The sequence below is a fragment of the Aulonocara stuartgranti genome (genome assembly GCF_965226115.1).
Source record: "Aulonocara stuartgranti genome assembly, chromosome: 11".
Lineage (NCBI taxonomy): Eukaryota > Metazoa > Chordata > Actinopteri > Cichliformes > Cichlidae > Aulonocara > Aulonocara stuartgranti.
The window spans coordinates 33,251,946-33,277,635 of record NC_138947.1 but is presented as its reverse complement, the minus strand read 5'-3'; the positions used below and the strand labels follow the sequence as shown (position 1 = coordinate 33,277,635).

General features: G+C 43.6%; 2 protein-coding genes across 6 annotated transcripts in view; one reads left to right on the top strand and one right to left on the bottom strand.

Annotated features, from left to right (window-relative positions):
* LOC309717771 (uncharacterized protein) overlaps positions 1-25,690 on the top strand; it is a 352,978-nt gene that overhangs the window by 29,076 nt on the left and 298,212 nt on the right. The window lies entirely within an intron of this gene.
* LOC309717776 (low-density lipoprotein receptor class A domain-containing protein 4-like) overlaps positions 1-25,690 on the bottom strand; it is a 272,052-nt gene that overhangs the window by 19,003 nt on the left and 227,359 nt on the right. The window contains exon 1 of one of the 5 annotated variants that reach the window (XM_082552604.1): positions 23,138-23,598. The exons of 2 other annotated variants lie outside the window; for them this stretch is intronic. In XM_082552604.1, coding sequence (XP_082408730.1) covers positions 23,138-23,231 — 94 coding nt within the window. In that variant the 5' untranslated portion in view covers positions 23,232-23,598. Of the gene's footprint in view, positions 1-5,300; positions 5,306-8,819; positions 8,915-23,137; positions 23,599-25,690 lie in introns of those variants that run through there. 2 more of the 5 variants (XM_082552605.1, XM_082552606.1) reach the window with 2 other exon arrangements.

Below are 25,690 nucleotides of genomic sequence, written 5' to 3'. Positions count from 1 at the left end.
TGTCCTACCCTTGCAGCCAAGCGCTTTATGGAACGCACAAGAAAACGCAGCCTGGGGAGCCGACGGGACAGAAGACAACAGAGGGAAATGACATCAGGACCTCTGTCGATAAACTAGGTTTGTGAGGAAATCAAACTTGAGCAAAATGTGGAGGAAGTCTGCAAGTTCTTAACACACGCTAAGCTCATCAAGACCCTGCAGCTGGCTCATTTCCTCTGCAGTCATTTCCTGTTTCCTGCTGAACCCCAGATTTCAGTCGTGAAAAGAAAAATAAAATGAACGGTCTCACAGTTGCACCTGGCAATCAAAACTGCACTTGACTGTGAAACGCTGCGCAGCATTCTAAATGACTGCCTGCAGAAGTGCTGTGTCATTGTGCTGGTCCCAAATCCCAGTGTAGGCAAGCTGTGGGTTCTCATGTCTGGGCTGACAAGTGTGTATATCCGTAAACGCGGAATGTGCGCTGTAACACACATGTGAAAGTGGAAAACAGGAGGAGATAAAAGTAAGACAGACAGACAGAGAGAGAGAAAAAAAAATGAAAGGACGCTCTCTATTCTAGTCTTTCTCCTGCTGCCCAGTTAGAGGCCTGCTGAGTTCACAGCCTGCTGCCCACCACATTGGGCCCACACACACACACACAGTTCTCCTTCGACACACACAAGCCAGTCTTCTGCCACTGCCGTTGCTATGGTAACCCTTGGGCACGGTGCCGTGATCAACAAGGCCCGGAGCTTCTGGGGCGCCATGGCAGCGACCTGGCTGGCACGCACACACACACACACACACACACACACTGTGCAACAGAGACGGATAGAATGAGACAAGGAGGGAGAGGAAGCAAGTGCTCGCGCACCCCTTTGCCTCCCCTGGGAGATGTGCACGGTAACGTCTAGACGGCTGGCATCCGCCTGGCAGCAAGAGTCCACCACAGTAGGAGTGTGTATGTGTGTGTGTGATAAAGCATGAAGCAGATATCAGCCTAGTTACAGCCCCCCACTACAATCAGTCTCTCCATGGAAATAAATGAACTAGTTTAGTGCTGCTTAACCCCGAGGAGAGGGGGGCCTGTTGTGTGTGTGTGTGTGTGTGTGTGTGTGTGTGTGTGTGTGTGTGTGTGTGTGTGTGCGCGCGCGCGCGCGCTTGTGGATACTTTAGCCCATTAGACGGGTATCTAGGAGTCAGAAAAAGAGATGGAGACAGTGAGGAAAGGGAAAGGAGAGAAGGAAGTGTGTGTTGGAGAAGGAGGGAGATACAAAAAGAGAGGCAGGGGTGTCAGACTTGCTATGTGGACTGAGGGCAACAAGAGAACAAACAATTACAGCTCTGTCTCTTTTCTCCACTTCATCTTTCCTCCATCTCCCTCTATCTTTTTTCCTCTTTATCTGACCTACCCTTCTTGTCTTGAACGTACAGCGCGGGGGAATTCAGACAACTCGTCTATGCTGCAGCGCTCAGACTAAATAGGATTACAAAGCAGGAAGCGTCCAACCTGTCCACAGTTACAGTATACACTCGAAGAACCGTCATGTTGGCTTGGAAAAGAAACAGTACGAGTTATGAAACAGGACTGATCTAAAATCTACTTTATTTAAAGGCGAAAAGTAAGACACTACTCTTACCTCCACAAATGATGGCCAAATACAAAAATAACAGAAATATGAGAAACGTCTTTCTCAGTTCCATGTAAGTCAAACTTTATCTTTATAGCTGAATCTCTGCAGAAATCATGGTGACATGAAGTGAAGGGGAACTCTTTGCGTTAACGTATGCATATACGTTAACATCCTTCCTTAAATTGCTTTGCTTATTAGCCATCATAACATTCAAAGACAAACACAAAGACATAATGATAAATGCATTTTCAATGTAACTTTTCAAAAACTTTCAAAGTCATTTGAAAATGCTTACAGCTCGGACACACACACACACACACACACACACACACGCACACACGCACACACCTCTTGCCTCCTACCATCAACTCATTTCCATCCTGTGTGCACCCACATAACTTTCTTATTTTGTGTCACAGCTAAATGTTCCTTGAAGACGGCCCAAGTCTGATTATTGCTGATGCAGGCCCTAACAATGAGACCTGATGCTGAGGCAGCAATAAATCTCTACTTTAGTTCCAGAAAAGGACCAGCGTAGCCATATCATCTCTATCTGCATGAATATAACATGAACAAAGATAGGGGGGGAAGAGGGGCTCTGGGATAACATATCATGAATATTACAACATAGTCTAATATTATCAATATTCCAACGCTGTAATATTCATGAATGGCAGTAAAGCAGAGAAGAGGCCCGTGTTAAAGAATTCATCCGTTTGCTGAAATGTCACTTTGCACAAGCTTGCCTGCAGTCCGAGCTGGCCTGCATTCTCTCAGGTGCGTGTCTGCATCTGTGTACATTATCATAACCAGACAGACAGGATAGCGTCTAGACACCTTCAACCCCCACCCCTGTGTCATAAAGCCAGACTTGCCTTGACTCTCAGAGTGATTGAACCAGACTGCAGGGTTAATGTCAGGATTTAAGTGAGTGTGTGCAACTGTGAGTCTGTGTGTATTGACTGAGGTCAGCTGGGATCAGCGTGAGTAGATGTGGGGCGAGCAAATGAAAATACATTCTAAATAGAACAGAAATGCTCACGTGAATTGTATGTGTGTGTGTTACTAGACCTGTGGGGAACCAAACTCTGTTCACTCAGTCACATGGTTGGGTGGTCCTCCATGAAGACTCGGGTATAAACACTTGAGTTCAGCTCTTTGCTTGTCTCGGACTGAGAGATCATTATTGTAATTACAGCAATTGCTTTAAAAGAAAGACAGCCTTCTTTAAAATGAAGAAGTGGGAAGGCCATTCTATTCTTTTTGAGCATGCTTGTTGCAGGCATGTTGTTAACAAATGACCAAAAGACAGACAGTGAAAGCAATTTGGCTGAGCATGCAACAACAGGGTGGAAACAAAGCCCTGCAAGCACCCTCACCTAGCCAAAGGCACAAGTGATCGAAGCACTGTGATAACAGTGAAGGATATGGTTACAGTGAGGCTCATAGTGGTTCACCAAGCAGGGTTAACCAACAGGCCGTAACAACCTAGAGCATACAAGAAGGCTGTGGTAATGTCCTTCAACCTCGAAGCGGAGTTTTGACAGTCACTGGCAATGAAGGCCGCTGTTAGCCTCATCGCCATAAAACATACACGCCATTGTGGTCACACAGTCAGAGGAAACACACTAGTGGGCTGTTGTGACACTAATATTAGAGAAAAAAAATTGGACAACAGGACAGACAATTACACATATGACCCAAGGACAAACTGGCAAACAGACAGCTGTGGTACTGATATGATGTACCATTCTTTCACAGATCCTATTGAAACAATAACAGGCTGGACCAATAAACCATGAAAAGCTGCAAACTACTAAACTCTACGTACTGTGGGGGATCATTGAAGAGTGACATATCCTCTGTGGCACAGAGAACAAACAAACAAAAAAAGCAGATTCAAATACACCGAGGAGCTACACTGGGAGTCGACACCTTCCTTTAAAGCCATGAATTAGTACACAAACATACAGATAGACTTTTTAAATCCTTTTTAAATGTGAGCTGAAAAGTGTGGAGTACAAAGGAAGCTGCCTTCGTCCATTACTGTTACTTGCCTTAAATAAGGCCAAGATTTCTACGTATGCAGATGACTCAACACTATATGTCAGAATTTAAAAAGAATGAAAGAGTTTTGAATTTGGGGCTGCAATCATCAAATAACTGTGTAAGGACCAATAATTTGGTCCAAATACAAACTGCATAATATTTGGTCCAATTAGAAAGAATTTACTTTTAAAGCTATACATAAATGGCATGCTTCACAATTCCACAAGAACTGATATCATCTCATCTCAAATCCAGTTCCACGTGAAGCTTCTGGATGTCAGAAATACTCACCAATTCACTAAATATGTATTAACCCAATGAAGTTATATAGTAGGGAGGAACTAATAAGCTTGGGGGTGAGAACCAGAAAAAAACAAAACAAACAACAACAATAAAAAAAACGCAGGGAAGTCTACAAGTATCACCAGGAATGCTGTGAGCTGGAATGTTTTCACTGGATTTGTCGACAAGAAGAATATAAACTGTTGAAGCACTAAACTGAAAACAACTCAAAGCTCAAAAAATAAAAATGCTAGTCTCAACATAAATGGAGAGTTGACACACACACACACACACACACACACACACACACACACACACACACTGACTCTTATTAGCCAAAGGCAGCTCAGCCAGCCATCCAGACACATAGATCTTTGTCAACTTAGCAGGGGGGTTATGAAAATTATTCTGCAGTGTTCGTTTCTCTGCAGGTCAACATCACAGGTTGGCTGAAGCTAAAGGCGAGAAAAGGTAAAAATCATTCTCAGGTCTGGGTGAACTGAACAAGGGAGAGAAAAAAGAAGAAGAACAAGAAAGTACTAGTAAATAGCTGGGAGAGTGGAACAGAGGCAGGGAGAGAATTGGAGAAAGATAAAGACAAAATAAGACAGAGATTGGACACAGAGAGGAGAAGGGAGCGGAGGGAGCAGAGAGGACAGACAAGACCAGAGGAAGTGACAGAGGTGCGGGGAGAATACGGTAAAGATGGGCAGATGTTAAAGGGAGACAAACAACAAAGCATGGCGTCTCTGAGACTGAACAACAAAACAGCGGAGTGGTGGAAAAAAACAGAACGAGATGGGAGAGGGGTGGAGGAGGAAGAAACGAGTGGGCTTTCATCAGTCTGTCTGTGCGTGCGTCCTGGCACGTGTTCATATGAAAAAACAGACATCTCCTCCTGCTACCACACAGGGGAGGTAGATATAATGTCTAACTTTTGAGTATGGGTAGCAGACACCTCCCAGACACAGGCTCCAAACTCTGTGGCTGCTGTGATCAGCCAAAAGGAGACGGCAGGGGATGCTGTGGGTGGAACTCAGGAAGCCCTGGGAGACATGGGGAACATCTAGACTGCAGTTGCATTGTCTGCTGGGGCTACACAAACACACGGGGTCCAAATGGTACGTGCAGAATGATTGTGTAATGCACATGGTTGTACCTCAAAAGGAACCTTTCAACACTACATGGTCAGATCTATATGGACAACTCATCATCACACCCATTAGGTATCAATGCAGATGCCGTTCCAAAAACAACATGCTGCCGTAACACGCTACACTTCTGTTTTCAGACTTCCCCACCAGACTGCAGAACGTGACTTCTAGGATTGGCTTCTAGGATTTGACTCTGAACATATCTCCATTTTATACCAAAGAAAGCTGGTAAAGTCACAGTTCTGTGCAGGCTAGTTTAGTTCTCCATGGTCAGTGTTGGGAAGGTTACTTTTAAAATGTATTCCATTACAGAATACAGATTACATGCCCCAAAATGTATTCTGTAACGTATTTCGTTACGTTACTCAATGACAGTAACGTATTCTGAATACTTTGGATTACTTAATATATTATCATGCTGTTTACAACTACGTGAATGTACTATTGCTGTGTGATTTATTAATATTACTGAAGGTCCGCGACTCCGAACTGTAGTAGAGGGACCTCTGACTAATACGGCGGGGTCCCTGTCGGCTCGTAGCCGAAAAATAGCTTTACTTTGTTGTGTGGGTCAACTTTTCTTGCGAGAGACAGAGAGAGGCGTTGAAAGACTGCTCCAACGGAACTTATTGTTTTCGGAGGAAAACACGAACACAGTGTACAGTCGAGTCTTAATAGCTTACTTACAACTGGGCTCGTCAGGCACTCTTCTTGGCTGAAGTGGTTATTATTATATTTAGATGCTTCCAGCTCCCGTTTTTCCTCGATGACAACTCGTACCTTTCCACTCCCCTTTTTCTCCCTCCTCGTGCTCACAGACCCATAACGTGTATGGCAGTCCATTCTCCCTGCAACACGGACTACAATGCCCATGATGCTACATTCTTTACGGTGTGTTCACACTAGAGCTGGGCGATATATCGAGTTTTTAAAACATATCGATATATTTTTATACAGATATAAGATGTGACAATATCCTTTATATCGATATAGTCTATGTTACATTATAATTATAGTTGTGGAGCCGCAAGTTTGCCTCTCTTTCGTCCACTTTTGTCTCTACGCAACGTTACTCCGCCTCGCCTTCACTGAAGACAACTCCCCCTCCTCCCCCATCGCTTCACGTGCAGGCAGCGACAAGACGGACACGGCAAATCTCCGTTAACGAGTTACTGCGCATCGCCCCATGCGTGGGGCTGGACGGCGTCAACGTGCTAACGAGCTAAACATGCTAACGAGCTAACAGCGCTAACCCTAAAATCCTTTCATTCTCTCAAAAGTTGATAGCGCGCCTTATGTATGAATTCTGGTTGTGCTTGATGGCCGCGAACCGATTTTATGTGGTACACGGCGCTCAGCAATCTGTCAAAAATGTTTGAGTACGACTTTGGTAAGCTACGGAGCTGCACCGCTTAATAGATTGTCGGCGCATTACGGCTACCGAGGAGCTTCGCGGAGTGATACGTACTGTGCATCAACATAATATTACCGTATTGTGTGTGTATAAGGACCATAAATGGCACCTGTAAGAGAGGTGGTTATGAAGCGGATTTCAAACTCCAGGCTGTCAGTCACACAGTAAAACTTGGGAACAGAGCAGTTGTGAAATCTGTCTTTGTTATTACGCTCAGCGTCTTTTAGTTTACATTTTGACTGCACAATTGTGAGCTCTTTGTTTAGCACAAAAACAACCTTGTTTTCTTTTATTTATGGAGCATTATTATTTAATGAATTCTCATAATTTAATTTTGAGTAATTTTTCATGTACATCTGTGCTGTATGTTAATAAAAGTGCCTGTGTGACATCTGGGACACAGCTTTGACTAAGAACTCTCTTTTTGTTCTTACTTTATGGCTTAAAAAAAAAAAAAAATCGAGATATATATCTTATATCGCCATCCAGCTAAAAAATATCGAGATATGAATTTTGGGTCATATCGCCCAGCCCTAGTTCACACCGAACGCGAACAGCGAACACCGAAGCTATGCTTGTAGCATTCTGCCTGTTAGCTTAGCACAACAACAACAAAAAGGCGCTCTCTCACCCAGGAAACACACAGTCGCAGAGAGAGAGAGAGAGCGTCGCCCTGTAACCATGGCAACCGTAACGCTGCCGCCTGGAACAACAGAACACAGCTGTCAAACAAAACCCAAACAGTCCTGACCCGCGACAATATGAAACAGGAAAGTACCGCAGTGTAATCCATTTATTTCAACAAAGTAACTGTATTCTGAATACCACCTTTTTAAACGGTAACTGTAACGGAAAACAGTTACTCATATTTTGTATTTTAAATACGTAACGGCGGTACATGTATTCCGTTACTCCCCAACACTGTCCATGGTTAACTAGGTAAACTATTCCCTTAGGGTCCCAATTTTCTCTTTCGACATGTCAAATGTTCTAGAAGTTCTTGCCATAAAGACAAAAAATAAATATGGTTGCATCAAAGGAATATTTTCACCCATGTGCTTTTCCTTATTGCCTATCATATTGACGCTGTTACAATGACAGTGTAACAGTGTTACCCTCCTCTAAGCTTTATGAGGTCTGCAAAAGAACAAAACCTCTGGACCAAAATGTTAGAATTCAGCCAGCTCCAAATGCTCCTTTTTTCTATTCTTTGATCAGTATGATGTCATAATGTGGGGCTATCCGTATCAGGGTCATCTCATGGAAGAAAAAAAAAGCTCTGTGAGCACAGGGAACATAATTTCTCTTGGTTGCAGGAGGCAGCGGATCAAGAGAAAGTTGCCTTAAAGTTGAAACGGCTTGTTTCTGACAGCAGATGAGCTGCCAACCATGTCACAAAACATCACCACACTGCATGTTTAATGTGACAGACTGCGTCTCAGACTAGAATCAAACCAGCAAACTTACTTGCCAAGCAAAAGTGTTAACCACTACAGTATGAAGGTCCCTACATGTTCTACTTGGTCAAAGTAATACCTGAAATTGCTAAAGTAACTTTGAGGAACACAAGATGCAAAAATGTGCAAATATCAGGATTTGTTTTTCCTCTGTGTCCATTCAATATGTGAATTTTTGGTTGGAGGAAAAAAAACAAACAACAGAAGACAATGCCGCTTTTTTGCTGTTAACGTATGTTATCACATACTTTAGTCCACAATCACTGGGATTTCTTGAACTTTTTCCAGTTCTCACACTCTTTACTTATCTACAATCAAAATTTCAACTGAAATGAATTAAGAAATCTTCCTACTTGAAACCAGGTGGAAAACTAAACAGAAAAAAAATGATTTCAAACACTGATAAGTAACCATTGTGAGAACCTATTTCACACCTCACCAAGAGAACCACATACTTTAAAAAGAAAGAGAAACAAAACCTGAGTAGACCTGCTAGAATGTGAATTAAAACAAGGACCATCTTCAAAAGACAAACAGCCTCCTCCTCTCATGTGTAATTACACCCCGTCTGTTTGTAATAACTCAGTTTAATCTGCACCGTCCCCCCCACACGTCCGCCTGCAAATCATAACTGGTTTCCATTTTGGAAAAAGATGGCTTCTCAACACCAGCATATGCTTGCGTGGCATTTTATTCTGCTATGACTCACTGTCATACTGGCTGTCTCTCTGCTGAGATGGACTGTCTCTCTCACTCTCTATTTTTGTTTCTCCTCTCTCTCTCATTATGTCTGTCTCTTCTCTTCTTTCCGTCACCCTCCTCTTACACTCCTCAAGCCTGTATTTACCCATGTGTTCCTGTCCTCTTTTAATCCGTCTATGCTTTCCTTTTCATCACTTATCGCTCTCCTCCTCTTCTGTCTCTTTCAGCCTCCTCTCTGTATCCCACCTCTTCCCAGTCTATTCTCTCTCTCTATCTATATATACACTTTTGTCATCATTTCTGCCTCCCTCTCTCGTATCCCACCTCCTCTATGTGTCCTACCTTCCCTCCCACTTTTTCCTCCTTTCCCACTCCCTCCGACTCACAGATGAAGGGGTGTAAACATGTCTTCCACATGCGGTCTCATTGTGCCAAGCCAACAGAGCAAAACAACCACGCTTAAGTTGCTCAATAGGCTTCACCATATGACTAGCGCCTCCTCCCTCCTTTGCTCCTATTTCTTTTCTTCACCCCCCCTTGGATTGAGATGCTTAACAACCATGAAGCAATGCCTAGCAGGCATGATTAGGCAGGAGCGATAGACGGAAAAGAGGAAGGAAGAGAGAGTTAGAGACCAGAAAGAAAGATAAAGTCGGTGAAAGTGAGACAGGAATAACGAGAAGTGAGAGACAGAGGGAAGTGAAGGGGGTGGGAGGGGGATATGAGGTGGAAAAAAAAAAAGCAAGATTAATGAAAGTTTCGGGTGGAAAAAAAAGTCGTATCAAAAAAAAGTTTTTTTTTCCACCCTCACTGGAACACTTGCCCATGACCGCAGGGTGAACTTCGGTGCGGTGCTGAGCAACAGCTGCCGACAACAGAGGAAACTACAAAAAAAGAAAAGATGCTGCAGAAGAAGTAGAGGCAGGGAGGCTGGCGTAGCGCATTGTAGGGAGAGTGCAGCGTAGACCCATTCTCTAGCTAATGGTGGTGGTGGTTTGGAGATGGGCACGATGTTTTAGTCTTGTTGTGGGGGGAATTTGGGTATAAATAGACCCAAGGCTACAGGGGTAGGGGTGAGATGGGGAAGGTGGGGAGAACGAAGCGATTCAAACAGAGGGGAAGATAGTTATGTGTGGAGAGCAGCTCGTGTCTTGCTAAAAGGAAATAAAACAGCGGTCCTCTGGGCAAAAGACCAAGCCAAGATGCTGCAGCGTTATAGTGCAGCCATACCTCAGTGGCTCGCAGCTTCACTTTACTCACATCGGAGAAGGAACGGCAAGAAGTTAAAGGCTCACTTCATCACACACCGAGCGTTTCTTCTTCAGTCATGTGTTTATACACCACTCTGTTTTTAATCATCTATTAATCTCTGGCTCTCTTTCACAGCATGTCTGTGACCTGTCTTCCTCCCCTCACCCCCAACCAGTCACGGCACATGGCCACCCGTACCCGAGCCTCATTCCGTCTGAGGTTTCTTCCTGTTGAAACTGAGTTTTTCCTTCCCACAGTCGCCAAAGTGCTTGCTCCTAGGGGGTCATATGATTGTTCGGTTTTTCTCTGTATCCATTATTGTAGGATCTACTGTACAATATAAAGCGCCTTGAGGCGACTGTTGTTGTGATTTGGCGCTATATAAATAAAACTGAATTGAATTATAGAGGGTGGTATGATTATTGGGGTTTCTCTGCATTACTGTGGGGTCTTGTTGTTGTGATTTGGTATTATATAAATAAAAATGATTTACGAAAAGTCTCAGAGATGGACACTTTCAAAACTGGACATATTTTGGGTTGGGGGAAGACAGCCGATTCCATTTTGGATATGGGTTTTAACGTCCGTATAAGCTAACAAATATATGGTGTAGAACACATTCACATTTTTAGCTCACACGGTCATCTTTGTTGTTAAAATAAAGATTCCCTGCAGGACACCATACGGACAAGAGTCATACTATCAGTCTCAATCGTGATGCATCCCGTTTGTGACAGCGGGACCTGTGATCATGACTGGAAAGTTTGTCTTTGTAGTTGAACAGGACCAACAACATGGCCACAAACTCACTGTCAGTGAAAGCAGACGATCATTCAATTTAACTGAACCTCTTGAACCATTGTGGAGACCTCATGGTTCAATAGATGTCAGCCAGACTCATGCAGTTTGTGATTATACATTTCTGTCTGCGGTGATAAGGAACAATAGCTTACTGACAAACTGGAAATCTCTATCCATATTTGACAAGCAAATATGGACCCAAATACAGGTAAGAAGTGTACAGAATCACTGCGATCTCTGGTAGATGTAATGGTATAGAGTACAACAGATCATTGTGCATTGTGTGATTCATCACACATTAGTAAAACTTAGACAACTAACTTTAACTTTATTCAATCCACAGGTTCTATACTGGACTCGGCAGCTTACGTGCGTACGTTGGTGGGGCAGGTTGTAAACTATTTGCCCCTCCATGAGCTAAAGTGCTCCCAATGGCATCCTGCCTGGCAGCTCCACCACCAGAGTGTGTTTTTGTGGACAGTTTAATAAGACACACATTGTAAAGTGCACAGTTGAATATACAAGTGCAGACCATTTACCATTTTAATATTAAGACAGCATTCTTTCTAAAGCAAAACAGTTTGAATCTAACTGCCTCCTTGTGTGTGTTTTCATGTGTGGCTCTACTGATGAGAGAATGGATTGATTCAGCTGAGGTCAGGCATACCAAATGGAATAAAGTGCTCCTCTCGTGTGCTTTATGAAATAAAATTCACTTTCTAGAGTCAATACAGAACACAGCAGAGCAATACAGACTCGGCAACCCCCCCGCCCCCACCCCATCTCTTTTTCGTCTTCTTCCCTCTTTTCACTTCTGTCTTGCGTTCTCCTTTCTTTCCTCCCACCCACACCACCCTCTTTTCTCTCTCTCTTCTTTCTCTGTGCTGAAGCACCACTTGGGGAGTTCAGCTCAAGGCGAATATTGGAAAATGAAAAGAAGCTCCTGACTCGTCGAGGTAAAACTCTTTTGGGCGACACAAAGACTGAGTGTAACCAAAGATACCAACAACTTAGCAACTCCCACTCACAAGACACACTTTTATATCTTTGTGTAACCTTTCAGCACTGCTTATGGTAGTGGCTTTCCCTGGGTGGGGGGCAAAAGTCAGATGGAGATTGCTATGACGTTCTGCATCGCCCAAGTCTTTGGACAGCTTTGAGGTTTCCAAGTACAGTCTTGTTTCTTTTTAGAATCTGCAGTATACTCCAGATAAAAACTGGGAGAAAATAATCTATCGCCGGATGGAGATGCAGTATGACTATGTATGACAAAGAAAACTGCTGAGAGGGCATGCCTGCCTAAGGACTAACACGCATATAGACACACTCTTTACTCCAGCACAGACATTCAACCACACTAGCAGACATTTTCTCTAGCAACAGTCCAATGCTCACATATTAATGGGGGGGGATACAGTCCCACCCACCAGCTCACACACACATACAGACGCAATTCATCATGGGAAGCAAGTTTCTTATGAAGAACCATAAACTCTTCCCATTAGGATTCTTATCTTGTGAAAATATAATAGCTGTAAATGAGCAGCCTGAGGTGCTCAAACTGGTCGGGGACTACGGGTTTATGGAAAGAATCGTTATTACAGCTACAAAAGCACCGAGTCTTCCCACCAGTTTAAGACATTAGAAGGTGTAGCTTTGAAGGATCTCGTTTAAAAGACAAAAGAAACGAGTCTCGTGATAATGGGGAGAATTCTTGCCAGGTACCCTTTATGAATCCTTGCCCGGTGCAGACCTTGGTGTAGGTGATCAGCCAGGTTAATCTGGCAGACAGATGGGGTGGGCTGTAGGGAAAGCAGGGGCCATGTACTGCGATAGTGCTGGGACGGCGCTGGGCTGGGCCAAGCCGGATGCTGTGACTATGACCTATATTAATAATTCACACACACAGGATTTCCATGCTGCACAGAGCAGGATCCCTAATCATCGTTAGCACGTCTAGCCAGGAGACACGTTAGCTTCCAGTTATATGCCAAGAATGAAAAAGAGAGAAAGTGTGCCACGTGTCTAAATTAAACCTATAACCTCCACCTACAGGGAATTCAAAGGAATAGATTTGTGTGGTCAGTGTGCAAAATTCAAAACGTGAACACAAATGGCCCCTTAAAATCCGAGTGTAATACTTTCAGTTGGTCTACATGATATATTTATCTTCTTGGCTGATCTATTATTTCCATGACAACCGGTTTCAGCATGAACACCAACTAGTTATTTTCACATCAGTTTAAGTTTGATAGGAGCATCTTTATAAATCAGCACTGGAGATAATGCTCACAAATGCCTGTTCTGTCAGTGGAAGGGCTTTGATATTAATAGGTAAGGTGTGGGCACTCGTGGAGCTGTGTGTTCCAGCACAGAGGTCTATTCAACACCTGGTCTGCATAGCGTGTTCCTCTGTATTTTTCTTGCTCTTCCCTATCTGTCGTTAATAAAAAAAACAAAAAAAAAACAAACAAAAACAAAAACACAACAAGTCTTTCTTAAAGCTCAAACAGGAATTTGCAGGGGACTATTTTCAAGGCAAATTCATCTACATTTGGAGTTCCAGCGTGCATTTCATGCAGTGCGAGTGTATGCAGGAATAAATGATCCGCCCCTTTCCTCGAGAAAAACCAAAATACATCCTATACGTCTACATAAGCTTGCAGGCTAGACTGCAAATGGAAACAGATGATGCTGCTAAGAAAACTTAGTTATCAAGACAATGGCAGTCGAAAACACTTTGCATGACAAGCATCAGATACATCTGGGACCTCCAGCGAGCCTGCACGGAGGGAGGGGAGGAAATGATGAAGAGAGAGAGGGAGAGAAACTGAGAAATGCTGTGTTATGGCTGGGGGTTGGGAGTCAGAGAGGTATGGCAGGCCAGACTAGACACTCTCCATCTCCCTCTGACCCCCTGTCTGAGTCTGTGGCTGTGTTAGCCAGTGAGCAAGTGTCCCCCCGCCCTCTCCCCAGCCACACAATAGAACAGGCCCTGTGCCTGATTGGGGTCAGCTGGTGGCTGCCGAGGGGGAGAAGCAGAGGAGGAGGAGGCGGGGGTGCTAGGTATCAGACACCGCTGTCTGACTTGTGTGTCTGGACTGAGAGAAAAGGGACCAAAAATCAGACAGCCCTCTGAATCGCTAATGAAGAGCAGAGGAGCACAGAAGCAGTGAGGGAGGAGAGGAGGACGCAGAGAAGGATCTGGGCAACCAGAGGCTTCTTTTTTTTGTCTCCCACACACATCCTGTACCACTTAACTCCCGGCTGGGAGGTTAAACTGGGTTAAAATGTTAAAAAATAAAAAATGAAGTGAAACACCCCACAGACATCACTTGCGCAAAAGAGATTCTTGAGTTGTAAGAAAGTACAGCTGTGTGATCTGTGGATCTATCATGGACCATCAAGTTAATACCAACTACTAACATACATACAGAAAAAGGAACAGTCACATTTACGTAACTACAGAGATTTTTCTATCCCTTTCTTTCTTCTCCATTTCATCTTTTGTTTCCCAGTCTTCCATAATCTTTAGAATTTCCTGTGATAAGGTCAGATCCATGGGCCTTATTAGGGCACAGCCAGTGGCCCAGCTGGCACAGGCTGTGGATTTACCCCCAGGCAGATCAGTGGGATACGTTACAGACAGCGAAGCTGAGGGCGAACAAGAGTGTTTGAGAGTACGCCCAAGACTTCTCTGAACACGCTGGTCACGAATATGTCTCAATAACAGGAATCTGTAGTTACTGGCACATACTAGCAACAGTGTCAACAAAAACCAAAAACCACCCACCCCCCCAACACAAACACAAAAAAACAACAACATGTGATTTAGAGGCTTATTAAAAGACATAATGGGTCATTTAAAAATGAGATCATAAAACAACATCGACCATCACAGGGATAATGGTCAACATGGGTGCACACAGAACTCTAACTGCACTAACTGCCTCTCTGTTCCTCCAAGAACCTTATAAAAATAATACAATCTTTTAAAATAAGATAATAATGGATTAACTGAAAAACAGTCAGGACACCTCCTGGCGTTCTTCACATTGTGGCTAAACAGAGGTATATGTTGCACTGAGCCAAACCCCGGTGGTGCTAAACAACATGCTGCAACACTCGCCAATTACTACATATGACAACTGTTGTATTCAGGCAATTAAAAGCAAAAAAAAAAAAGACCTACTTATGGTCACAGAAGGAGCCCCTTCACTCACACAATCAGTGTCTTGCTGCGGTAGAAAATGTCAACTTTTGGGTGTGTGAGTACACAGGCGTGTTAGATGTCCCTCTAAAACCAAAATATACCTATTGTACTGAAATCTATATGGATGTCAAATTCCCTGCCAAAACAATGCGAATGCTGACACCTGACAGGAAGTGTCAGACTTTTTAAAGTAGGAGTGAAGGACAGAAGACCCTCTGGAACCGTCGGCAGCCTCCCATCTGAGCTGTGTCTACCTACCATTCAGCCATTAAAACGACAGTTTTAAGAAAACTGACAGTAAGGTGAATGTCTAAGTACAAACAAGGAGCTCATTTTTTGACAAATGTTTTTCCATGGGACTTTTCTGATGTTTGTTTGTGGACAGCTTGGTATTCTTACCTGTATTTGTCTGATTATCATGTATTGCTAACATCAGGTTAGAAAGGCCGAAAGTCATCAGCACTGCACAGAGTTTAACTTGTTAACTGTGCAAAAATCACAGCTCAATTTTTTTTTAGGATAAATGGCAACAAATGCAACAGGTGAGACGTCAAGAACTCTTTGAATAACAGAATGATTCAACGTTAGCAAGTTTTTAGGAAGCTTAATAAGTCTGTTTTAGACATATCATTATGAAAAATGGATGTCTGACTTTGTGACTCAGATCCATCCTTGAGACACCCTCAACCAGGCAGGAGCACCAACCAGCACATAAAACTAATGTAAGCAGCCGTGTTGACACACAAACTTTGGACACCTAAGAGAATCGATGTGGGTATAATTATTTGCCATATTTATATTTATCACCATTTAACCAGCCTTCAGACAGCTCTTTCTGACAATATTGCAGTATAATCCACCAGACTTCACTGACGAAAGCAGTCATTTCAATTCGACTGCTGCCTCAGTTTGGTTTAGTCCCTGACCTCAGAGCAAAGAGAGTTTGAATTACTACATGGATGTAAACCATACTCTGTATTTTTCTTCTGTACAGCAAAAGCTTTAAACAACTTTTTCCCCCTACGTATGTAGGAGTGCTCCTTGACACACGTAGAAAATATACAAAATGCTGCTTTATGCATCATCTTCTTCATCACAGATTAAAGTTCCAAATACATTAGCTAAACTTCAAAGAGCATGATGCAAAACACCACGTTGTACAGCTGTCAGCCCTTTTATTTTTATAATAGCTGAAACAGCATATATCCTGTCGAGGTCTTCCCTTCTGTTACAGACTATTTGAATATCAGGGAGTTATGAAAAAGCTAGGTTTTCTTTGTGATCATAAAAATGGTCGACCATGCATATCTGTCTTGCAGAAGAACTTTGTAAATGTTGTCTGAAGCACTAAAGTTCCCATAGTAAGTGTAGAGGCCTCGACTCCCCCCCCCCCCACACACACACACACACTGGTGCCACCCCTGTGGAAACTTCAGCATGTAAGCCTCTCAGAATCCAAGGAAAACCCTGCAAACCACTTGAAGAGACATGTCATTACTCCACTGTCTGGGTGTTCCTGCTCACATAAACAAACGGATTACCCAAAATCTGACAAACAGCGGGTGGCACAGCATTTCAGTTGATGTTTTTTTTCCTTTCTTTTTTTTTTTTCTTTAAATTTCAAGGCGGTAATCGCCACTTTGTTTCAAGTAAGGAGAGGAGACGAGATGTGCAGTCAGACATGGTTTCACAAAGGCTAATAGACATGCCAACCATCTCGTTTGTCTCGATGCTGGGAAAAACAGACCTGCAGCATGAGGGGGAAAAGGGGGCTACTGTCTGCCAGTGTGTGTCTGGAGTGCAGCGTCTTGTTTGACTGTAATAGGTCCCCGTTTGTGCCCGTAGACCTGGAGTCATAAGACACGCAGCAGACAGCAGGGCTGATTCATTCACCGAGCTCTTTAGCATCTCAGACAGTCGAACTGTGTGTAAATAGATGCTGACAGAGACAGCAGACTACTAACCGACCCCACCCCCACCACCACACACACTTGATGGATGGTCTGTCTTCAAACACACTACGACTACTAATCTGCCCTAGTCCCAAGGGCATTTTGGGAACTAGGGGAGGAGGTCTGGAGTGTGTGTATACGTGTGTTGGGGGTGCAGAAACTAGACACAAAGGGCGTCCCAGCAGCCAGCAACTAACTTGTGAAAGGAGCAGCGAAGGTGCTGCTGGGACGAGTGGAAGGAGGAAGTCGAGGATTGACCTTTTCAGCAGCTTTGGGCTGGGGAGGTTGCCTCCTGAACTTGACCTGTTCAGCTGAAGAAAGACAAGCTGCAGCTCCAGGGCTGCATTTTCCAGTGTCTGGAGCGTCAAAGGTTGTCAGTTTGATTCCAAAACCACAGGGTTACAGAGTCGGGAGATAAGAATGTTGTTGAGCGTGGTCAAGCTGATTTAAGGCCGAAAACTGCAGAAAACAAACCAAAAAAAGCAAAGCAAAAAAAAAAAAAAAGCGTAACAAATCATACCCCTGCTGCGCTAACATGACATATTAAATATTTTATAACATGGACTCTAACAAGAGGCTCTGTAACGTGGAGACCGAGACGCTCAACCCAAACAAACAAGAGCTGTCACACGTCAGCGACAAAGCTGCTTTCCATACCGCTGTAGCGCACTGCAAACAATCAAACTTGCTTTAAAAAAAAAAATTTTAAAAAAAAATTGCTGTTCGTAATATTCATGCCATGTTTGTAAAACAGTGTGCTAGGACAGCGGTCCCCAAACCCCGGGCCTCGGACCGGTACCGGTCCGTGAGAGTTGAGGCTCAGGTGTGAAATGTATGGTTTTCAGGGTTTTTATCGGTTTTCAGCGTTATTTTGTTATCGTTTTTATCGTTAACTCTGTTTTCCTGGGTCTTTTCACGTGTGTTATGAATAAATCTTCTTTTTTCGGTACCGGTACTAGTTTTATTTTGTTGTATTTATCCGCGACACCTTAAAGGCCGGTCCGTGAAAATATTGTCGGGCATAAACCGGTCCGTGGCGCAAAAAAGGTTGGGGACCGCTGTGCTAGGAAACCAATGAATGCTAACAACCTGAAAGGGGACTTACTTCTAAAAAACAACAAGCTAAAAGTGAGTAAAAAACAAAACCCAGTTCTAACTCCAACACTAGGTGAGTGACCTGGTGGCAGTTAAGAGACTTCAACAGAGTGTTGAAAAAAAAAACAAAACAATATTACAGCCATCTCTATTAGTTTATACTCTGCTAATATATTATCCTGATTACTATTCTAAGTCTAATTCAAGTCCAATTCAAATTCAGTGAAAGATGCACATTATAGCCAGTTATCACAAAAGACAAAGAGCTGCAAATCCTTTTACGTGAGATGCTGCAAAAAAAAAAAAAAAATAGCTTCCTGCAGATTTATATTATATGACATATAAATATATAAATTTTGACTAATGCTCAAGCAATTGGTCAAACCTACATCAAACGTCTTTACATTTTCACAGCGGCTTTGCCCGAAGGTGAGCTAATGTTACTCTCAGGTCTGCTGGTGTGTCTGGAGATCAGCTCTGTGGTGTAGAAACTGGGTCTGGGGACCCCTCGTCACCAGCTCTGTACCAAAAGACAAGGAGCTCTTTCTTAACGCCTGCAAGTTGAGCACTGCTGTTCTACTGCTACACCCCTCAGCTCAGGAGAGGTGGCAGACTAAATAAGTCCCCATTGAGAGACACTTACCAAGTGCAGAAATTCCCTGTGAAATTAATTACAAGAGCAGTGATCGCAAAATAAATCTGTTTGTGGGGGGGGTCTTTTTTTTTTTTTTTTTTAAATGCTGTTGTTTGGTTGTCCTCGCCACTCCCCTCCCCAAGGTCCCTGACTTTCTATGTTAGAATTCATTAATAACATGCCTAAAAAAAATAAAAAATAAAAAAAATAAACTAATTCCAAATCAAAAACACCTCTACAAACAAACCCCCCCATAAAACAAAAAAACCCTAACCCCAAACACACAACAAAGAGCTTAGTGAGAGATTGGATTGGCTGTCTGGCTGCAGACTGCAGGGTAAATATTGGCTGAGCCTGAGAGTGCCTGTCTGTGTGCGTGTCTGTGTGTATACATCTGTAAATGTGTGCGTGCGTGTGCCCATGTGTACATTTTTGCGTGTGCGTTTGAGGGAGAGTCAACAAGTAGCCGTGTGCGTGTTTGGCCTGAGGTAGTTGACAGATGACCCCGCTGCCACCTACACACTAACACCACTCACACACAGGATTACAGATCAGGCCATTTACATCCGTCTGGCTGGCTTGCCCCCGCTGCAGGCTAACTGTTACATACACACAGCGCAGACGGTCACTTAAGTCTCCGATACAGGGACCAGGACATTCCCCAGAGACAGATGTGTGTTTGTGCATGCTTCTTAAGAACCAGGAGGATGATTCTAGGAATATTCTACACAAGGGTTTGTATTTTGTATTTTGAGTTTTATTTTCGACACATTTGGTCGCAATATAGTTACTGTGTACTGTATAAGCCAGGCTAAAGGATCGATAATTGCGACGCAATTGCTTTTTCAGTCCAAACATAAGAAAGACTGTTAGGTACAGGCTCACAATCATCTATTGGTCCCCGGCATCTCCTCAACCAATGACATCACTCAGGTTTGGAAAAACAAGGAAGCTACAACTGGTTGTATTGTGGCGTCTGCCATGTTACTCGGTCAACTCATTATCATGCTTGCGTCTGACTCTTACCTAATTGAATGATGCTAGGGGTGCAACAATACTCGTATCAATATTGAACTGTTCGATACAGTGCTTTTGGTTCGGTACGCATATGTATCAAACGATACAAAATGTTTTATTTATTTTATCAACTTTTCTTCTGACGATGCTGTCTGTGTTGAGCGCTCAGTGGATCTGCGTTCGACTGATCTGCCTAGGCTGCACTGTCGAGTGCAGATCCACTGAGCGCAGCGCAAGCTAGCAAGACAGAAGCTAAGCTCGTTGCAACATGGCAACTGCCTCAACGCTACCCGAAATTGAACCTCCCCCACCCTCATTCAGATCTGGCGTTTGGAACTATTTTGGGTTTCATGTGAAGTATGACCCTGATGGTAAGTGCGTCATGGACAAAAGTAAAACAGTATGTTGGATGTGCCACGCAATGCTCAATTGGTGGGAACTAGTGCGTTAGCGCAGTGAGCTTGTTAACGTGTTGACGCCGTCCAGCCCCATGCACGGGGCGATCTGCGGTAACTCGTTAACGGAGATTTGCTGCGTTATGGCGTTAATGTCATTTTAACGAGATTAACGCTGACAGCACTAGTGGGAACACAATGAATATGACTGCACATTTACTCCGACATCATCCTAGTGCAAAGACAAGTGGAAGCAGACAAAAACAACAAGCACGCATGCTACAAACTTTACCCGAGTCATTAGCACATGATTCTCCTTATGGGGACCTGATATGTTTAATATGCTGCTGAGAATATAGCCCAGAAGAAGCGGATAGTATAGCTTTTATTTTGGAAAGAGACATTTCTCTGTAATAAACTCTCTTTTCCAAAGATGAGTGATTTCTCGATCAGATTTATTTATTTATTTTTATTATTTTGTTGTTTCAGCAACATTAAATTTAAAAACTGTTCTTTTGAGTTAAAATATATTTATAATTTTAATAAATGACAAATTAAAAAGGCATGAACATTTTTTTGTATCGAAAAAATATCGAAAGTATTGAACCGAACCGTGAATTTTGTGTATCGTTGCACCCCTAATGATGCCATTATGCAGCAGCTGATCTGCAGCCTTGTCCCAAAATACAATCTTACTTTTCTAATCAGTTTTCCTGATTTAACCATTTTCAATCCAGATTACAGAACCAACCACTGCATTACTATTGAGACATTTCCCAAGGTTTTGTAGAAACACAGTTTGCACTAGGTTCAAGTAGAATGATCTAAGGCAGCTGACATATAGTATTTCCCCTGATAATAGCAGTAAGAGACAATATCTGATTAAATGACTTAAGAGTGTAATATGTTTGCCGAACACATGTTTGCAGTGTGACCCTGCAGGGACGACACCTTCAAAAGAAAAGGTGAGCCACTATCCAGTTAAAGCTTTTATCTCTCAGCCTCTTTAGCCGGGCAGCTAACTGTAGGTTAAAGCTAAAGGATGCGCAATGACTGGTGCTGCTGTGTGAAAACAGAACTTTAAAATACCATGCCTACTATACGAGATAAATGCACCACACAATGAATCCAAGCACAGCAACAGCTAGGAGACTAACACTTGTTAAGAGGTCTCTGCCTTTCAAATCCTACATGTGAATCCCAGTGTAGGCTGAGGTTCGGTTCCTGGCCATGACACACTGTCTGCGCTGTGATCCCTCTATGTTCCAAGTCCCTTTCAATTTTCCTCCTCGTCTGAATGAAAGAGGAAACACACCAGTGAGACGCCTGCTCCGCTTTATAAAAAAGGGGAGAGAGAGGAAAAAAAAGAAAAGAGGCAGACTGTAGCTCTTTTCTGCAGCCAGAGAAATCATCAAAGCATGAGCTGCATTATTCAGCCTTGCCGAGTCTGCATGACAACACAGCCGACAAACAAGAGCTCTTTTCAAACCAGACGGCCACTACAGTAGAACACAGCTATTTCAAACCACTTGTGAATGGAGCTCCCTCCGACTAGTGAGACATTAAGACGAGAAGAAATGCACTGAAAATACCAGGCCAGCATTTATTCAAAGTTGTGTGAACCCACAATGCAGTTTGTTTGCTAGTTTAATACTTTGCAAGTGTCAATCAGAGCAACCATTCCACTTTTTCCCTCCTCTTGCTGCACTGCTCAGTCTGAGACAGTCCTCCTGGATTATCTAATTAGGCTCCGTGCTGTACCAGTCGATCTGTGCGTGCACCACTTCATGCCTGACTATGTGCTTTTCCTGGCTAGCAGTACCATGATGCCACAGAAAAACGAATGGAGGAACACCAGTCCGTCTGCCAGATAAGCGCACAGGCGCGCACACACACACTTACTTCTTGGTTGCAATGTGGCGTCAGCACAACCACACTCTGCTGCCAAATCTGAATCTAATATCCTGTGTTCACCTCATGTTGCCCGGCCCTGGCCTCGACCCCAGTGGAAATTACACATCAGTGTAACTCTGTCTGTCCTTCTGTCCGTACGTCTGTAGCTTGTCTGCGTGTCTGTCTGTCAATATATCTGCCTGTCTGGCTCTCCCGCATCTCTGTTTATATCTCTGTCGGTACTTGCCTGGCTGCCTGGTTGTGAATCTACCCGCCTTGTCTGCTATGTGCCCGTCTCCTGTTTATTTGTCTTCCTCTGTCTGTCTGTAGACCTGTCACACTGCATGGATACACTCACTGTGCGTCTGGCTGTCCTCTGGTGTCTCTACATGTCTGCCTGCTGTGCTTTTTTTTTTTGCTTTTTTCCTGAATGCTCAGTCATAAAGAGGAACATCTGCAGTGGATCTAGCAGGCAGCAGCATTAGAGCAGAGCTGATAATGATAGTTTCTCTTTGGGCCGCTCAGAAGGCAGACAGACATAACATACCATTCAAGCGTTTCCTGTCTGTGCTGACAGGCAAACTATTTAACCCTCTGTGGTGAGCTCCGAGAGCATTTGCACAGCCAGGCAGCCCTATAGGGTCATACAGTGCCACTGTAAAACAAACTTCAAGTGAGAAAAAAATACTACTTCTGGAAAACGCAGTAGATTATTAAAAGCTTTTTTAGTACTAAGCTGGAAGTACACACATATTGATATTTCTTAATAAGCTAACTGTTGAGTATTACAGTGTAACCGATTAATAGTAATGGGCACCTAAGAGCTTAAACGTACGCCAACGCCTGACATAAGCACTAAAAAGTCCACACGGTGTGGTAGAGACACACTTTAAGTCAAATACAGACAATAAAAGGAGGTTATAAATACCACTAAGTGCTATGAGGTCACCATAAACTTTCTGCTGGACAGCGCAGACATGCTGAAAGTCCATACAGAAGAATTATCGGTTTCCTCTAAGGTATTTAGAGCGGCCCACAGCGAGTTAATAGCAGAACTGTTTAACCGTGTTGGATGAACACTAAGTCTGATTTGTTGTGCTTCTGTTGCCACACTGGAGAGTGCACATAAAACGGATTAGGCACTAAAGTCTGTCTGTCGGTAGGTTTTTAAGGTCAGGAGAACTCGTAAGAGGAGCAGCTAATGTTACTCACATATCTCCATTCCCTGTGGCTGGGAAGCGGTGCAGTTGCAGGAGCAGGTGACATTGGAGTTGCCGGGGCCGCCAGGAGCCGTTAGGTTTTGCATGGGGCTGGGCAGACCGGAACACCGCTCCGGGGAGAGAGCCGCCGCCGCCGCCGCCGCCGCCAGCGTCGGGGCCCCCCGACGGGAAAACAACGAAAAACTTCCAGGCAGCAGCAGCAGCAGAGTCTGCCGCTACAAGTAACTCCCGACAGTTTCGCTTTAATTATCCCACGGCTTTTCTCACGCCATAATTCTCTCGGAGCGGCTCGGTGAGAGAATCACTGGGAGAGCTGGGGACGAGCCATTGCCTGTGGCTAATGCATTGTACGGCTTTTTCCGTTCCTTCCTCCGTCGCTGAGAGCAGCTGTCTTTACCCTACTACAGCTCGGCAGACACGGCGTCCTCAAGCCACGCCCGTAAACTGACAGAATGCCGCAGCGGCCTATCAGAGAGCTTCAGGGGAGGGACAGCGACGGGGTGGTGGGGGGTAGGGGAGGGAGGAGCCGCTGCCTTCAGGAGCGCTAAGAAATATCACTACCCTGACTTTAGCCAGCTAGGGGGAAAAAGCAACAAAATAAACGTAGTCCCACACCCTGTATGTAAAATTGACACTAAATCCAACAAATCTTCTAATTAATGACCATCAAATGCATTCACATTCCCACATTTTAATATGACAATGAATTGTAAGAGGAGCACTTGAAGGCAGCAATGGGCAGAGGATGGGACAGAGGCTGTACTTTATGGTAGTGTGCACGCGTGTCTGGGTTGCAGGGGGCAGGCCGCACATTGGTGAGACTGAAAGGGGTGGCTGACCTGACTTAGAAATCTAGCAGACGGGTCGTGGTTGACAATGGCTGTAAGAGAAAGGAGTTGGGGGGAGAGAGGAGGGCTGGACCTGGTAGGTCTGGTGTGTTATTTGGGGAGGGTGGGGGAAGCGCTTCGAGTTTCACTCCCTTGTTATGGCCGGCCACAGCCAATATAGTCGGCTCTTTAAAGGGGCTAACCTTGAGGTGACCCCCCCAAGCTAGTCTTGTGGTTCAGGGCCACATGTGCAGCAGAGAGGCAAACCCCCGCCCCCAGCACATCCCTGCTTAATCTAACCAACAGTGCAGCCATTTCATCCAACACACAAACACACACATACAGGATCTATAAATAAACGGAGCTGCTCAAATCTGAGAGGGGCTCTGAATGCCACTCTAGTCCAGGAGGTTCCCAAGCTAAGGTTCAGGGACCAAGCAAGGTCATCATAGAGCTTGCAAGTTTTTGACTTTATTTGTGCAGAGGATAAAACAAGTAGTAGGTTAATAGTCTCTTAGCTGGTCATATTAGATTCCTGAATTTGCAGGTGAATCTAAAGATACTATAAAGGATACTCTAATATACTATAAAGGATATAAAGTATACTTTATTTTGAACACATCATTGAGGCTGTGCAAGAGAATTCACATTGGATTTTTTTAAAATTATTTATTATTAAAAGATCTGCTCTACAAGGAAACACATTTGTGTATTCTGCTATATTTTGCTATAAGTGTTGTAGGAACTCTTGATCTAGTAGTCCTGAAGTCACTTCCCCCCCCCCCATCCTATTGCTGTTTGGAACCATAAGCTGTGTATTAAAGATTTCTGGGCTTCCCACATTGGTCACTGCCATGTCAGAGTGCCATGTCAGTAAGATTAGCAAACTTGGTTAGCAAGCTGCATCTATAAATCATGTGCCTGTAAAGCACAGACACATATTTAGTTGAGGTGATGCTTTATCCATTCCAAAACCAGTTTTCATGTATGTTTCTCTTGATTTAACGTCCAATTATGCCTAAATTTCAGCTGTGTAGCTGTTGATTTGAGGTGAAGTGGAAGAATGTTTCTACTACTTCTACCAGTATCACTGACAGCAAAAACGCCACTGAGTATGATGGTGCCACTACCATGCTTGACAGTTGGTACAGTGTTTTTAAGTTTGAAAGCCTCACCTATAATCCTCCAAACATAAAACATACATCTATTCAATGTGAACAAATAGCTCTTTGTTTTGTCTTTCCATAATACTTTTCTCTAGAAGGCATTAGGCTTGTTTATTTGGACTATACGAGTGCCAGGTCTGTGCCAGGAAACCATCCAGTGGTCAAATATCCAGCCAGAATTATGCCAGAAGTTTGTTGATGGCAAACCAAAAGCATCTGGTCAAGATGCAAGTTGCTGTTTAACCAAATATTAGTGGTGTTTTGAATCTGAATTTATTTTGGATTTTCTCCAATTTACACAAACTTGTGCACCCAATACTTGTTCTTTAAAGTCATTAAATATGTATGCTTTACAATCATTCCTCTCCAGAAACACCTAAAGTTACCATGACCTCATGCCCATTATGAACATGTGTAAATGTCTGACAATCAAGTAACTGCAATAAAATAAGAGAACTTCAATCAGCAAAACTGAGTTTTGGTTGGCTTGTACCGCAGAGCATGCTATTTATTTTTATTATTGGTCAGATAATTCCAAAAGGTACCAACAGC